We start from the raw sequence: 13,842 nt of genomic DNA on the forward strand, positions 1-13,842 counted from the left end.
CATGGAGCATAGAACAGTCTCCCCTCTTTCCTTTCTGCTCAGCTGTTTTTTTTTGGCTACTCTGTCCAGCTTATGGGATTTTAGTTCCCTGCTTAAGGATCAAACCCAGGGCCTTGGGAGTCAGAGTGCTGAGTCCTAACCACTAGACCACCAGGGAATTCCCTTGATTTTCTCTTTTCAAGGAGAAAATTCTTCACTCACAGCTTTCGGCTTTCATTTAAAGTCTTTAGAACCAGTCTGTAAAATACGTGTAAAACAGAATACATTTGGTCTTGTGAGCTGTCAGGTATTGATGGATTAAAGGTGGACACAGATCCTACCGTCATTACATTGCAGACAGGCAATATGTGTCCAGTTCGCTGAGCAAACAGGGATGTGTCAGTGAGAAAAAAGGTGATTACATTTTTAGTAAATAAATCATGTACTTCCCAGTACCTTTACATTCTGCAAAAGTGCTCAGGATCTTTTTCCTGGAACAAAATCTCAAACAGTTGAAATTTGAAAAAAAAGTACTGCCTCACTCCTATTCTTTGCAACTATATATGCTTATTTGTTCTTTCATTGTTTTTCTGTCCACAAGTGTACTGAAAGTCATCTTAGTTACTGATATAATTGGACCCAGATATATTTTGCTGTCTTGGAAGTAGGAGGCCTTGTACATTGTTTGATGGTTTTAATGGCAGAATCACATTCATGACTTCAGAGTTTCACACAAACCTCACCTAAGGGTTCCTCCAAAGTGACAACACCTTCTGCTGCCCTGGAATAAAGTTAACAAAACAACCCCACAAAAACTCATGGGCAAGGACGAGTAATTTTTTTAATTTTTTCCCCCCAGCAGGTGGGAGTTTAAAACACAAGTTTTCCATTTATAAGGACACTTGCAGAATTGCTTGCTCTGGATATTTAAGAAAGTTAAACTCCCATGTAATCTCTCATCTCATCTAATATTTATGAAATGTGATCCTGCCTACAGGTGTGTGTGAAGGCACCACAAGGTAGCCTCTAGCTGCTAATATCAATAGGACATGAATGTGTTCATCATATATATGCAGTGGTAGAAAAATGCTGTTACACAGCACAAAAAAGCCTGGAAATAAGTATTATTCCAACTCTGGCAACCCCGAGGGTGGAAAGTGTAAGCAGACGCAGAGCATGCAGCAGCCCGTTTGTGTGTGCCTTGCCAGGGCGGCTCCGCCTTTTGCCTCGGTCACACAGACTGCAGTGGGAGGTGGCTACAACCGGGCACCATGAGGACTCAGGACCACTTTGTGACTTCCCCCATTGAAGCTCACTACTGGTGATCGTTAACACAGAGGAGTCCAGGTGATGGCAGGAAGAATACACAGAAAGCAGCCAAGGAGCCTGTACGGTGGGAAGGCGAGGGAAAAGGAGGCAGGTCGCCAGCCACTGGTGCCAGCCCGTGAGCAAGAAAGCCATGGAAACCTGCGAGGAGTGACGCTGCTCTAGGAGGGGCAGATGCGGCCGAGGCCCAGCGGCGGGAAGCAGCCTCGGCTCAGGAACCATGCCTGGATTCCTTAGTAAGTCTCACACCTGCTTTCATGAGCGAGCTCAGGCCGCAGCACAAACTCTCCACAAGGCACGCTCACTTTCCCTAACCTCATACACACTCAAGTGCCATATACCCACGAAACACAGCATTCCTGACCAAGCTATGAAGGAAGTACCATCCTGAAGCTCTGAGGCAGAATGAATTGCCCAAATCCTCACTTCCTTGGCTGTTAACTACCATTTTCCCACCCCGGCAGACAATGGGTGAGAATTTACCTTAGAGTCGGGAGAGTCTGGTGTAGCAAATGCATTCTACTGAACGGAACTGCGGGTTCTGGGAAGATTTACTCTTCAGATAAAAGCAAAACTGGTTCAAAAGGAGTGAGGATGTGAGTATGCCAACTGTCAAAGCTAGAGCTATCAAGAATCAAATCATGGCTAGCTCTCAAAAATCACCTTGTTTTCTATTTTAAAATAAACAAATACTAAGATAGTGTATTTGGAAAATGCAAAAAAGGAGAAAAATATTTCTAAAAATTCATATCTTACTACTCAATCAACCGACTTTTGGTAGCTTGGTATATTTCTTTCTAGTTTTTTTCTTATGCATTTTTCACATTAAAAAAATGGGAACCCCAAAAAATGGGAACATACTGTACATCCTTCGCTATTTATTCTTGGTATACAGATATTTATTTTATGTTGCAAACTCTTCACAAATGTGACTTTAGTTAGCTGTGGAATAAGTGGTTATTTTCCTACTATCGGGCACTTATGATGTTGTTACTGATTTTTATTAGAACAAATAAAGCTGCCATGAATGTTTATGTGCATAGGTTTTCTACAGTCAGCGTTACTCCCTTAGATTACGCATATCAGCCATGAACCAAAGGACCAACGCATAAAACACTCTGAAGGTTTTAAATAAACATCATCAAATTATGCCCAAAATGACACTGATTTAAAGTTACTGGATAGCTAAAAAAAAATGTAAAGGATTCTATGAAGAATATCTTCATAAACAAATTTGGCCAACTCTCAGGAACTGTGAAATTCAGGAACAAATATATTTAAAACATTTACTCTAACATAGAATATTTATTTTGGATGTATAAAATGTTGTAGACAGGAAGGATGGTAAATACTATGCCTTGGATTTTAATTATGCTGCCATGTGCCGTAAGCCAATTTTTTGCTTACATTCCCATACATACCGCATTTCACTGATTCTAAGATGCACAGTTCTCAAAACTAACACCTCTGAAGCACTGGCCACTTTCACTGAAAGTGGTGTTTTCTTTCTTAGTAGTGCACAGAATGATGGCATATTGAATAATGAATGCCATACTGATTTAATGAAATATAACACTTGTAGATGGAGTACAAGAATCATTGTACTGTTCACACTTGTATGAACCCAACACCCAAAGCATTTAGCACAAGTTGTGCACAAACTCTGGGGTCAGAAATCAAACTAGTAACAGTGACAAGTGTAATGCACTGAAGACAGACTCAAGTCACGCTGAGTCTTTTACTACAGTAATCTAGGGTGCTGAGTTTACATAGTCCTATTACGTATTATTTGATTTTGGTGTTTAGTACACAAAATTATAGCTGACGTGAAATCAAGTCATTTACAAAAGGAGAGATGCCACATAAAATACCGTGTCCTACAGATGTAAATCCAACATCTGTGCTGCCTTTCAGGTGTAAAAGTTTGCTTTTAAAGCTTCATGGGAGTAAAATATCAGAATTATGCATGTCTCTGTATACCTATAGATCAGGGATGAAATATTACTATAGAAGAGAAATTCATTACACTGTTCAGCCTTGCAAATCATTACACACTCAAGGCAGGTAACAATTTATGCTGAGCATGTAGTGAAAAATGCTAATTTTATATATTTTATTATGCTATGTGCCTTCTAAAAGGATGATGGAATTTGCCAAGTTGTTATATTTAAAAGCTTTATTGAAAAGCAGCATTTTAACCATTAGACATATATCAAATAGGACTTACGTCAAATAAAAAATAAGTTCCAAAATGTTAGACTAATCTAAGAAGTTATTTAAACAGTCTCTCTCCTTCCCTTTCTAGGAGGAGATTTGGCTTGGAAATCATTCATTTAAAAAAACCTGGGTTCTAACTGATGACATTTGAAAAAGGATCAACGATGTGTCTTTAGGCTACCTGAAATCACACTGTAATGTGAAATTATATTAATATAAAAACACTCAAAACAGCTGTCTCAATATACTCAAGCTGTTTCAAATCTTGTTCAATCCTAAATCCTATATTTGAAGAGGCACAATGAGAATAATAGAGCTAGCCAACCAGGATGGCTACATCAGTTAATTGTTTCCTATCTTTAATGTCTCCCTATCTGTTAGTTCTTCCCCTTTATGATACAAACAAACTGAGGTGACTGTGAAATTTCAAGGCTGACTTTCAGTCCATATATCATTTACTGCTAAATCAGATCCTGTTAACCTTTTCGTTCTCAAAATTATCAAAACTCTTTCTTCTTGATCTCAGTGGTCATTGCTATGTAAATTCGTCAGTGGTTTCCCCTGGCTTTCCATCAAAGGATTCTCTTTTCTTTTTTCAGCTTGTCCTTTAAATACTAATGTTTACTATGGCAGCACCCCCAACCTCTTTTCTTCTGACTGAAAACACAATTTATCAACAGCTATAAATTCACCAAGATACTGGGATATCCACATCTTTCTCTCCAGCTTGGGCTTCTCTCCTGAGCCCTAGAGCTCAGGAGAAAATGACCCCACCCAATGGGAAGGTATATACAGACACAAGGATGTAAACACAGCCAAAATGCTGTGGAACACAGAACTGGAAAAATGGAATTCTCTAGTGGATAGGGTATAACTCTCTTTATGCTGCTACTGCTGCTCAGTCGCTTCAGTCATGTCCGACTCTTCATGACCCCATGGACTGTAGCCCACCAGGCTCCTCCATCCATGGGATTCTCCAGGCCAGAACACTGGAGTGGGTAGCCATTCCTTTCTCCAGGGGATCTTCCTGACCCAGGGATAGAACCCAGGTCTCCCGCACTGCAAGTGGATTCTTAACCAGCTGAGCCACCAGGGAAGCCCATTCTCTGCCTTACCAAGAAGCAAATAAAAAGCAAGCAAGCAAGAAACAAGCACATTTTCTTATTTTTCTTCGTACAAGCTTATTTCATACCACTAAGCCTTCAATCGTTAGTACATCTGAATAAAACACTGCAACATGTAGGGGAACAAAAGTGTATTTGACATGTTTGCAAGATGACATACAAGATGCTTACTAGCCACTATTTTGATCTTTCTGACTTATGATCCTTTTTAGGGTCATGATTCAGTAGATCCATTAAGATGGACAAGGTGTTCAACAGATATATGACAGGAGATCAGGCCAGGGCAGACCATTAAAGTGTGCTTGTGAAGGAAGCCCTCTGCAAACTGGCACCCAGCTGCCGCTTTGAATGCGCAGGCTCTTGAGTTTCCAAGCAGCATATGTGCCTCAACTGACAGTGTTTAATGGCAAACAGCAGAAAGTGTGGCCCAGACAACAGCATTCAGTAACATGAAACTCAACACCGAAAAGAGGCTGACAGTTCAGGTACATAAAACACGGTGAGACGGTTTAGGTCTAATTTGCAGGAACGGAGAGGGAAACTGTTCAAGCAGGAGCTGACCCACATGGAAAACCACTTACCCAGGATTTGCTCGCTCCTTCGCTCTGATCCAAGGCACCAGGAAGTGAACAACATTTTATGTAATCACTGAGTTCTCACACAAAATCAGTGACAACATTGAAGTCTTAAAGGAAATTCTAAAGGTGCATTTATAGACACAGTGAAGAAAATATTTCAGAGGAAGTGGTCAGTTTTAAGAAAGCAGAAGTGTAGTTTTAAAGGATTTTTAACAGAAATCACAACCTTGAAATAGATAGGGATTTGATTAGTATTAATAAGATCAATATAATATATATTAAGTAATACATATTATAGTGTAAAATATATACTGAAATTTTAGAGTCTAGAACATATTATAGTGTAAAATATATACTGAAATCTTAGAGTCTGGATTCAGGGAACATAGGAAGAAAATCCTAAGAGTGCAAATCAAAAAAGAAAAAAAAAATAGTAATCAGTAGTTTTCAACAGGTTAAAATGCATCATAAGTAGGAAAAATACTAAGTGTGGACGATCTGGTAGATTTTATCTGACGCTGGATTGGACATAATCTGGAACACAGTTTACACGTGTAGGTAAATCATGTATAAACGCATTAGTTTTTTAAACCAGGGATGGCCTTATAAGACCACAGAGGGGCATTAAAATCAGCCAAAAAAGAATTTATGTTTGCAAGCAAGTTTGGTTGATTGTCACGCTTACCTTGATATCTTTTGGAAGAAAAGTGATATAGTTTAATACTGACACTGCGATGGCTGGGGGGATTTCAGACAGATGTGCCATTCCCATGATGGACTGTCTCCACCCCCATCGCTGGCTTGCAGGGTTAGAAATACGTCCTGAGAATAATACAAACACTCTCATTTACCTGCGACAGTGACTGTCGGAGTCGCGCCATCTGCGTGCTGTGGCCTTTATTGTGATCCTGCTCAGAAACCATCTGCTTCAGCTTCTCCTTCTCTATAGCTATGCTATTAAATGCAGACTTCAAAAGAGAATGCACTGTGTGGGGAGAAAAGTAAGAGACAAGGATCAAATGGATCCAGAAAAATAACAGAATTATAAACTTCTCAGCACTTGTAACTCATTCGTGGATATTTTCTGGAAAGGTTATGTTACAGTCTAATTGAAAGTCAGCCTTAAAATGGAATCTACCAGAATATCTAAATACAAAACAAATATGGGAATGGTAATTAATCAGGATGAAAGTTTTAGCATTTCGTACCAGATAAGTCAACGAAGACTTGGAAGCAGCATATAAAATACCAATTTTAAAATTTTAATACTTAGAAAGTAACCTATAATTCTTAGAAGGAAAAGGGAACAAGTTTTACTCTGCCACAGTTGATGATAATATTTGAGCAGTTATGTGTACAATGACGTCTCATGCAAATAATTTAGAACTATCAAATTATCATCCCAAAGTGTGCATCCAAAAAAGGGCATTTTATGAGTCTTGCAAATATAAATCAAACAGCTGTTTTAGAAGTTGGAGCTAGTTCTCTTTGTGGTAGGAAATGATTTGGTCTTTTTTTTTTTTTAATATTTATCAGAGTATCATTGATTTAAAATGTTGTGTTAGTTTCTGCTGTATAGCGAAGTAAATCAGTTATATAAATAGACATATATCTGCTATTTTTTAGATTCTTTTCCCATATAGGTCAATACTGAGTACCGAGTGGCACCCCTTGTGCTATACAATGTGTCCTGACTAGTTACCTATTTTATATACAATAATGTGGATATGTCAATCTCAATCTCCCAATTTATCCCTTCCCTCTTCCCCCGCTGGTAACCATATCTTTGTTTTCTACATCTGTGACTCTATTTCTGTTTTGTTGAAATGATTTGGTCTTAAGAATAACACTTGCATTACCTTCTCAGCCAAAACCATCATGATGTCAAAAGTGCTTTCAAAGAGTACAAACTACCAGTTATAACATGAATACGTTCTGGGAATCTAATCTGCAGGATGGTTATAGTTAACCGTACCGTATTATTTACCTGAATTTGTTAAGAGAGTAGATCTCAAATGTTCTCACCACAAAAACGAAATGGTAATTATGTGACATGTTGGAGATATTAGCTATCCTATGGTAGTAATTATTTTGTAATATATAAGTATGTCAAATCAACATACATACCTTGAACTTATACAATGTTACATGTTCATTTTATCTCAATAAAGCTGGAAATAAAGTAAAACAAAATAAACGCAACTGAAAACAACCTCCACGCTCGTTTCTGCATACCTAACAACAGACATTTGTATGTCTGGCAGTCTTTAATTTTGAAACACAAAAATGTTGAATTTCCAACTCTTATCTTTATAGTAACAGCTTCTGCAAAATGTAAAGTCTTCTGAAATAGGGATTTCCTTGTAAGAGAAAGGTTATTTTCAAAAGAAGTGGAAAAATGTAGCAGAAAATAGTGACCAGAATTACACGGGAAAAATAATGGCATCATACAGAATGTACAATTAATTCACTGATTTATGTGCTATGTTCTAGTTGTCATCAATTTTAAGGTAATAACTTGATAGCTGAAATACATTAACCCAACTAGCAGCTCTAAAAGTGGATTCATTCATTTCAAAATCCATAACTTCTCCTAAAGAATTCACTCATAGTCATCTAAAAGCCACCTTTTCCCCCAAGCACAGCTGAAAAGAAAATACGCTGTTTCAACAAAAGCTTTACAAGTCTGTTGAAACTTGGATTACCTAAAAGCCTCAGGAGTGCAACCAAATACATAAAGCTTTCCTGGGGCTACCTTCAAACTTATCCATCTTCCTTTAGAAGCTGTGCTATATTTAATTCACACATTTGTTGCCTCATTTTACCTGTTCCTACAATCTCGCATTAAAAGCAAAAGTTACTGGCTTCCTGATCATAAATCTACGCTGTTACATAAATAATTTAGCATTGTTCTAGTCTAATGACATGATTAGCATCCGGCTAAGACAAGATAAAAATGCTCAAGGAGTAAAACAGGTGAAAGAGAGCTGGCCTTACAGAATCTCAGCTGAAAAATCAGTTGAAAAAAAAGGTGGGTGGGGGGAGAAGATTTACTTTAGCTGCTTTAGGATGGTGGAATTAAAGAACTCTCTGGTAGCACATCCTTGCTGATGGTTTGAGAGTATGCATTTTTGTTGACTTCAGCTTTCTCAGAAACACCCTCAGGGTGCACCTCTACCTTTCCCGAGTCACTGGGCTTTTGAATATTAAGGGGGGTGGTACTTGAGACATTCCACTTAACACACATTTTCAAGAATATTTTATAACCTATTGCCAGCAGCCCCAGAGGAATAAATGTGAAAAATTCATAATAAGGTGTTAGTGACTGAAAACAACACAATGTCTTTCTCCTAAAGATTACAATTTCAAAAGACAATGACTGGGGAGGCACTATTATAAGGTAGAAAATGAATTTCAGTGGCTGAAATTTAGATACTTTAGCATTAAGGGGAGGGAATTAATTTAGGAGCTGTGGCTCTTCCTAGCGAACACGGTCAAGACTGTCCAGTCCACTTGCTCTCCACTCTCCTGCTCTCTGTGCCTGATGACAGCATTTGAGCTTCTGTAACAGACTTACTGAACATTTAACATCAAAAAAGAGACTCCAAGGTGGGCTGGATGTCCACTCCCCTCTAATCTGGACTAGCAGTGAAGGGATAATGTTCCAGACCCAGAGCTGGCCACTTCCATTGCAATCCACTCCACTTGGAGCCCTGAGCTGCCCTGGAAGGGGAGGGGAGAGGGACAGAGTTGTGTGCAGCCTTCCAGCTGTCCAACCAAAGTGCCAGTGAAGCCCCCTTGAACCATTCAGCCAGGCTTCCAGCTGAATACCACAGATGGAGTCCAGCTGATGCCACGGAGGACAGAGGAACTGCTTAGCTGAGCCCTCTTGATTCCTTACCAACAAACTGTAAAGTAAAATCAGTGAGTGCCATTTAATTAAAAAAAAAAAAAAAGGTTTCAAACAGAATCTGCTAACTCACAAGTATGTATGACATGATAAAAAAAGATGCTGAATAGTATTGTGGGCTTGTCTGCCTACCATATCTTATTTTTCTCCCTAAGTGTTTGACTCTGCAAATTCAGAGAATAAGTAGACAATCCCGTTACCCTAATATTCTCTGAGTGAAGAAAAAGCAAATTTTATTTTATGATGACCTAAAACCCTAATGTCAGGCCTGAAGGCAATAGGAGGAACATCATCAAAGATAACACCTTTTTAGTCTTTCTGCCTTTACTCACCCTCAATAATGCTTTCTTTCCTCAGTCAAAACTGAAACCCTATGATGTGCATTTTCCCAGGAAGCAGTCATCATATCCCACTGTGTTTTATCTATAGAACTGCAATAAGTATATGAACCATTTGACCTTGCCACCATGACCACCTAGACAAGGGTAAGAGAATGAATGGCAACTTCCCATCAAGGAAGAGAGCCACTATAAAGGGCACATTACACTTATTGTTACCTTTCTGTGCAATTAGACAAAATTCTTCTTGAAGCTTTGTATAATCCGTTGAACTTTCCAGAGGGTCTGTGAGGTGGCTAGGGGGGGTCTGAAATTCAATATCTGCACAAAGGTTGGGGTTGGAGGAATGCAAGCGAACTGGGGACATGGTGGCACTGAAAGGAACCTGGAAAGGGAGGACACAAATAATTAAAGAGCAGCAGCACACTGTCCCACAATCTCTTACACAGAAAAGATGTATCCTGTTCTCCAAAACAACAGATTCCTCTCTGATGACACACTTGGAGACAGTACTCATCTATTCTGCAGGTGGTTCGGGTGGGAGGGAATCCCAGTTTCCCGTAGTTGATTTAGTACTGCTACTGACTCACTGGCTGTTCACCGTCACAGGGAGAGACGATGACAAAATGACAGGAAGAAGAGGCGTAATCCCAGACAGGCTTCAGCTCTGAACCCACTGAAACAATACTGGCAGAAAGCAATCTGAACTGTGACCTTCTCTCACAAAGGCTGGGTATTCAAGTCAGAGGGCTCTTTATGCTGACTTCTTTCTGAGCCTGGAGCAAGAATTCACTGAACAGGTAAAAATTCAAGAGGTGCATATACAGAAAGATTCACTTGCTCCACTGTCATTAGATAAAACATAAGTTTAATACTACATATAATAATGGCTTAAAGAGACCTGCAATTAAACTTGAAATTGATTTATCAAAATACATCTGTAAATGAAATATTATATAAATTACTATAGTTACTTTTGTATATGACACACAACTCTGTTACATACATGAACGTGGCTTATCAACTGGCCAAAACGCATTAAGTAAAATAAAGTCATACTACTATAGATTTTCCCAAATGGCTAGAGGCTCTCTTGCCCTCGGATTTGGGCTAGGCTTCTGATGGGTGGGGGCAAAATACTCCTTCTCTCTCCTTCTAGAAGCTTCTACCTGACCATTATAAAATGCTGTCAGCCAACCGTTCTTGGAGAATGAGAACGCCAATTCCTTTTGTAAATCAGATCACTAGTAACCTCCCCTAATTCTTACTACACAGATATGCATTCAATAACCTTCAAGAACCAGACTTAGATGCCTCCATAAGCTGAATTTTGTATAAATTAAAAGCTAATTCACATCCTCTATCTAACAGAAAATACGCTGTAGGAGGAAGGAACCAATATTTCATCTGATGTATAGATATGCTAGAACCTCTTCCTTTCCTCATTTTTTGACTTAGCTGTAAATCTCATGATAGAAAAAGGGAGGCGAAGGGGCAAGAGGGAGCAAGCAAGCATGTGCACAGAAGACATAGAGGATGGAGGGGAGGGAGAGACCCCCAAAAATCTAGCCTGAGCTGCAGTTTGTGGGTCTGGGTGATGGCAGTTGAGACTTAAGAGGGTCCTTAGGATGCAGCTTGGTCCTGGCAAGGAGTTATTTATCTCAAAAGATATTCAGGCTTCCCAGGAAAGAAAGAGGGAATGAAGCTTTTTCTCAGATTCAGCTAAGCTAAGCCTGGTAATCTAGGATATCTGAAGCACTTATTATCTGGAGACATCAGAGTAACTCTTTCTCATCCTCCATGGGGGTCTTGGCTACACTGGACTGGGAGGTGTCAACAGCTTGTTTATCTCATTAGGAACTGAATTTCTGACTCTTCCAGAGAATAGATACTAAAGTGCAGATAACCCATTTGAGAAAATGGAGTCCTTGGGTTCAATAATTTGCTGGAATCCTATCCCGGCAACTTTGTGACAATAATGATTGAGGTTTTCTAGGACATCTATAAAGGAATGGGATGATTTATGTAGAAGAATGTTTGAAGATAGATAAAGAAAATTGCTGACCATGACTGTGGTGATGTTAAATCTATTAATAGAAAGAGCAGACAGCCCAAGGCCCTCTACGAGGGACAGAGAGAGTCCATGGAAATACTGGTGATGAGGAGGTCACGGGTGGAGACTGTGACTTGAGGAAACAGACAAACCAAGGAGTTTGCAGATTTAAGGATGTGGTTTCAGGATACAAGGAACCAGGAGAGCATTTGAGAAAAAGGAATGTAGGTGTTTGATGGTGGAAAATGAAATGTGTTGAGGATCATGTAAAAGGGTTTTATCTGCACTCAGGAACCCTAACACTCCAGGGACTAACACTGTGTAGGAGAGTGCTCTCCTCCCTTGAGTGCGTAGGGAGAGGCCCGGGTGCAGCGGAGGCCTAGGGAGTCCAGTGAGGACACAGACTTGCTCCTAAGATAAAGGCCTCTCTATTAAAAGTTCAATCAGACGCTGAGAAGAAAAACATGGCAAACAAGGGCGAGAAAGAGAACAGCAGGTATAAGGAAGACACTGAGCATACACAACTCACAGGGCCCACGCAAACAGTCTTCTGCTGCGGTTACTCCGCATCACGTGCACAGGGGTGCCTGTGGGGAGCACCGAGTGCATGGGGAGGCGCTAGTGTTTCTCTTTTCCATCCCCCTATTCTGATGGGTCTGGCTGATGGCATAAGTGGGCCATCATGGACATGCGTGCTAAGAATCAACAAGAACAAATCTCAGAAACATCTTGGGTGTACTTATCTTTGGGAGCAATCTCAGCTGCCCTAACACATCTGAGTTGGGCAAGGAGAACAAGTGACTGGAGCCTCCTGGGAGAATTCCAGATAAAAAGCACCAGCAGGATAGGATAGACTCAAAACATGTGGGCTGACTTCCAGATGTTCAAGCTGGTTTTAGAAAAGGCAGAGGACCAGAGATCAAATTGCCAACATCCACTGGATCATGGAAAAAGCAAGAGAGTTCCAGAAAAACATCTATTTCTGTTTTACTGACTATGCCAAAGCCTTTGACTGTGTGGATCACAATAAACTGTGGAAAATTCTGAAAGAGATGGGAATACCAGATCACCTGACCTGCCTCTTGAGAAACCTACATGCAGGTCAGGAAGCAACAGTTAGAACTGGACATGGAACAACAGACTGGTTCCAAATAGGAAAAGGAGGACGTCAAGGCTGTATATTGTCACCCTGCTTATTTAACTTATATGCAGAGTACATCATGAGAAACGCTGGGCTGGAAGAAGCACAAGCTGGAATCAAGATTGCCAGGAGAAATATCAATAACCTCAGATATGCAGATGACACCACCCTTATGGCAGAAAGTGAAGAAGAACTTAAAAGTCTCTTGATGAAAGTGAAAGAGGAGAGTGAAAAGGTTGGCCTAAAGCTCAACATTCAGAAAACAAAGATCATGGCATCTGGTCCCATCACTTCATGGGAAACAGATGGGGAAACAGTGGCAACAGTGTCAGACTTTATTTTTTTGGGCTCCAAAATTACTGCAGATGGTGACTGCAGCCATGAAATTAAAAGACGCTTACTCCTTGGAAATAAAGTTATGACCAACCTAGATACCATATTAAAAAGCAGAGACATTACTTTGCCAACAAAGGTCTGTCTAGTCAAGGCTATGGTTTTTCCAGTGGTCATGTATGGATGTGAGAGTGGACTGTGAAGAAAGCAGAGTGCTGAAGAATTGATGCTTTTGAACTGTGGTGCTGGAGAAGACTCTTGAGAGTCCCTTGGACTGCAAGGAGATCCAACCAGTCCATTCTGAAGGAGATCAGCCCTGGGATTTCTTTGGAAGGAATGATGCTGATGCTGAAACTCCAATCTTTGGCCACCTCACGTGAAGAGCTGACTCACTGGAAAAGACCCTGATGCTGGGAGGGATTGGGGGCAGGAGGAGAAGGGGATGACAGAGGATGAGATGGCTGGATGGCATCACCAACTCGATGGACATGAGTTTGAGTGAACTCCGGGAGTTGGTGATGGACAGGGAGGCCTGGCGTGCTGCAATTCAGGGGGTCTCAAAGGGTCGGACACGATTGAGTGACTGAACTGAACTGAACTGAATTTTAGTTTTGGGAGGAGGAATGACAGGGAGTTAAGGGGAACCACTGCAGTCAAAGGAACAGGAGGGCTGAGTCGCCAATGACAAGTCGCTGAGATGTGGGTGAGGAGGCCGAGGGAGGCAGAAATGATTTTGTTAGATCCTGCTAGATGTTGTTCTGCTCCGGTATGGAATTAAAAGTACAGATCCTAGAGGGTTTAAGAGTCCCCATTTTCTCTAATTATTCCTGCATACATGACTAA

General features: G+C 40.4%; 1 protein-coding gene and 1 non-coding gene across 18 annotated transcripts in view; both read right to left on the bottom strand.

Annotated features, from left to right (window-relative positions):
* OSBPL6 (oxysterol binding protein like 6) overlaps positions 1-13,842 on the bottom strand; it is a 216,125-nt gene that overhangs the window by 27,430 nt on the left and 174,853 nt on the right. For 12 of the 17 annotated variants that reach the window (XM_070798890.1, XM_070798885.1, XM_070798868.1 and 9 more), the window contains 3 exons: positions 9,692-9,857; positions 6,076-6,209; positions 5,228-5,251 (listed from right to left, as the gene is read on the bottom strand). In XM_070798890.1, coding sequence (XP_070654991.1) covers positions 5,228-5,251; positions 6,076-6,209; positions 9,692-9,857 — 324 coding nt within the window. The remainder of the gene's footprint in view (positions 1-5,227; positions 5,252-6,075; positions 6,210-9,691; positions 9,858-13,842) is intronic. The other 5 variants (XM_070798921.1, XM_070798922.1, XM_070798909.1 and 2 more) reach the window with 1 other exon arrangement.
* LOC139179242 (small nucleolar RNA SNORA79) lies at positions 9,287-9,429 on the bottom strand. The gene has a single exon (XR_011563646.1). It is a non-coding gene; the product is annotated as a small nucleolar RNA SNORA79 (small nucleolar RNA).

Source organism: Bos indicus, chromosome 2, assembly GCF_029378745.1.
Source record: "Bos indicus isolate NIAB-ARS_2022 breed Sahiwal x Tharparkar chromosome 2, NIAB-ARS_B.indTharparkar_mat_pri_1.0, whole genome shotgun sequence".
NCBI classification, from domain to species: domain Eukaryota; kingdom Metazoa; phylum Chordata; class Mammalia; order Artiodactyla; family Bovidae; genus Bos; species Bos indicus.